Here is a 3404-nt window from a genome sequence, read left to right on the forward strand (position 1 = left end):
TTTATATACCTTTATAATGAGTATTGTGGTCTATTGTTTTATATACCTTTATAATGAGTATTGTGGTCTATTGTTTTATATACCTTTATAATGAGTATTGTGTCCACTACTGAGTCAGCTTATTTAACAAGAAAAATGTATACATTCCTTCACCCTCTGTAAAATGAAAACTAAAGTTCTTTCCCAGGACAGTTTTGTCAACAAACTGTCAGCTTGGTCACTGGTAATGGGAGTTATCTCCCCTTATGTTTACCCTTGTGCATCACATCAGTAAACAAGTGTAATTGATCCGTTTGTCTTTTTGTGGTACACATCTTTCTAGTATCTTAATAGGAGTTAATTCCCCTAATGTTCAACCTTGTTCATCGCATCAGTGAACATGACAAATGTGTCGGGTTTTGTTTGTGTTATGCATGCCTTAATGATGTTTATTGTTTCTCTACTTTATTTACTCTATAAAAAAGTGATTGGTTAAATCGAATATATCCCCACTTTTGCATGACTGTGTTTTCGTCCTGTGTATTAGTCTGGGAACTAAAACACACCTACAATCGGGTGTTTCCGCCGAGCCAATCAGGCAAGAGGTGGGCGGAGCTTGTTACCGAACTCGGAAGCGACGTGCGAGGTGGGCGGAGCTTGCTACCGAACTCGGAAGCGACGCTCGAGGTGGGCAGAGCTTGCTACTGAACTCGGAAGCATTTGGCTCCATTACCATTAAAAGGGTAGTTGGGACGTGAAGCTATACAGCTTATGGTTTACAAATATTTTCTAGTTAAAACTGTCTCTGCAGTGTGTATCGGTATAATAAAACGGTTAAAGTATGGGGTCGAGGGATATAGCAAGTTTCTGGTGTCCCTTCACCATGCCTATTTCCCTCGGCTTCGCCTCGGGAAATATACCTGGTCTCGGGACACCAGAAACTTGCTATATCCCTCAACCCCATACTTTAACTGTAGTATACAGTTAAAGTATGGGGTTGAGGGATATAGCAACTGATCTATTTGTCTTGCAGGTCCATCTATGGGTCTGTGTATCTTTGATGAGCAAATTATATTACAGCTGCTTCAGGGAAGTAGTTTTTGGCCGTTGTACTTGTTAATGCTTGATCTACTGAACAAGTTTATTTCATGACTTGATCTACTGAACAAGTTTATTTCATGACTTGATCTACTGAACAAGTTTATTTCATAAATTGACCTACTGAACAAGTTTATTTCATAACTTGATCTACTGAACAAGTTTATTTCATGAATTGACCTACTGAACAAGTTTATTTCATGACTTGATCTACCTAGAGATTCTGTTGATGTCTATAGATATACTGTATTTTATGTTTCTATCGAGACACAGTCAACCTTGCCACTAGACTGTGTGACTTGGTCTATACCAAAATATGTGTATTAATTCAGATGTATTTGAGTCTATTTTCAGATAACAGCTGTAATATGATTTACCATTTCCTGTTTTTAATGATTGTGTGAAATTGTCTAGTTGATGTTTAGTTTTACAAGAGTCATGAAGGTTTGTCATTATATAATTACAGGCGGTGCAAAGGGCAACCAACGTTGTGTTCCAGCCAAACCATGTGTCCCGAGACAAGCGTGGTAAGGTTTTGGGGGCTAAGGGCGGTTTCCGTGGCTGCACCATCTGGTTGACTGGTCTATCTGGTGCTGGAAAGACTACTATCTCCTTTGCTCTAGAAGAGTACTTGGTAAGCCAGGGTATTCCTGCCTACAGTCTCGATGGCGACAACATCCGTACTGGACTCAACAAGAACCTAGGCTTTACTCCTGAGGACCGGGAGGAAAACATTCGTCGTATATCTGAGGTGGCCAAATTGTTTGCTGATGGTGGAATCGTGTGTATCACTGCCTTCATTAGCCCCTATGAAAAGGTATTTTTGTAAATCACGGCCTTCATTAGCCCCTATTTTAAGATAATTTTATGTGTCATCGCTTTTATTAGTCCATATTAGAGATATTTTTTTGTGTCATCGCTTTTATTAGTCCATATTAGAGATAATTTTGTGTGTCATTGCTTTATTAGTCCCTATTAGAGATAATTTTGTGTCATCACCTTCATAATTCCCTATGAGAAGGTAATGTTGTGTGTCATCGCATTATTAGTCCCTATTAGAGTTAATTTTGTGTGTCATCGCTTTATTACTCCCTATTAGAGATAATTTTGTGTGTCATCGCTTTATTAGTCCCTATTAGAGATAATTTTGTGTGTCATTGCTTTATTAGTCCCTACTAGAGATAATTTTGTGTCCTCACCTTCATAATTCCCTATGAGAAGGTAATGTGTGTCATCGCATTATTACTCCCTATTAGAAGTCTACTTTCCCAGAAAAAAAAGTATACGGTATTTCTTGCTCTTGATCAAATTAGGGAAAAATTACTTAAATCCTTAATGTATATATAGGTAAGACAAACACTGTTTTATTTTGTTTTTAAACACCTGTCAAAAATGTTTGACAGGACATTACGGTATGGGGAGCATTCTTCCTTCTGGCCACACTTTAGATTCAGCAGGATAACTCGCTTAAATATTGTTCAATTTCGATGAAACTTGATATACATGTACATTATACAAAAAATAAGGCTAGGTTTGACTTACAAAATTCATGCATACTAAACTATGCTCTGATTTCAAATTTTAGTTTCCGCAGATAACTTGCTTAAATATCGTTTAATTTTGATGAAACCTTGTGTGTATGTACATCATACGAAGACTAAGGCTATGTTTGATGAAACCTTGTGTGTATGTACATCATACGAAGACTAAGGTTAAGTTTGATGAAACCTTTATTTGGCGGAGTTATGGCCCCTTGAATAAAGAAAACATCATTATCTGCCGTTTCTGTGCAATAACTGCAACAAATGTTAACTTGTTTTTTCTTCGAGTTTCAAGCTATATATTATGTCTCAACAGCACGATACTCACATGTTTAAACCTAACCTCAATAATGTTTACCTACAATATGTCCTGCAAGCGGGGGATATAAATTTGCTTCTTTTCATACATTTAGATACAATAATGCATCAGAAGGATTTTAAGTATGTGAGAGACGTATTTTGTCCTGCCCTGCAGTACTCTCTATTCTTGTTAGGTCACCTGAGACAAAGTCTCAAGTGACCTATTGCGATCGCCTTTTGTCCGTCGTCGTCCGTCGTGCGTCCGTAAACAATTTACATTTTCAACTTCTTCTCCAAAACCCCTGAACCAATTTCAATGAAATTTTGCAGGGACCTTCCATGGACAAAGGTCAACAAAAATAGTGGCCAGTTTAGGTCCAAGCCCCCAGGGGCCTGAGGGGCGGGGCCAAAAAGGGTCAAATTGACTAAAATTTCAAAAATCTTCTTCTCAAGACCCAGATATGGTAGAATCAAATACTCTTCATA

The 3404-nt window shown here is 37.8% G+C and overlaps 1 protein-coding gene across 3 annotated transcripts in view; it reads left to right on the plus strand.

The window, feature by feature from the left end:
• The window catches only part of LOC110466329 (bifunctional 3'-phosphoadenosine 5'-phosphosulfate synthase-like), a 59426-nt gene that overhangs the window by 54516 nt on the left and 1506 nt on the right, over positions 1 to 3404 (plus strand). For all 3 annotated transcript variants that reach the window (XM_021522761.1, XM_021522772.1, XM_021522751.1), the window contains exon 2: positions 1544 to 1894. In XM_021522761.1, the coding sequence (XP_021378436.1) occupies positions 1544 to 1894 (351 nt within the window). The remainder of the gene's footprint in view (positions 1 to 1543; positions 1895 to 3404) is intronic.

The sequence above is a fragment of the Mizuhopecten yessoensis genome, unplaced genomic scaffold (genome assembly GCF_002113885.1).
Source record: "Mizuhopecten yessoensis strain PY_sf001 unplaced genomic scaffold, ASM211388v2 scaffold1647, whole genome shotgun sequence".
In the NCBI taxonomy this organism is placed as follows: domain Eukaryota; kingdom Metazoa; phylum Mollusca; class Bivalvia; order Pectinida; family Pectinidae; genus Mizuhopecten; species Mizuhopecten yessoensis.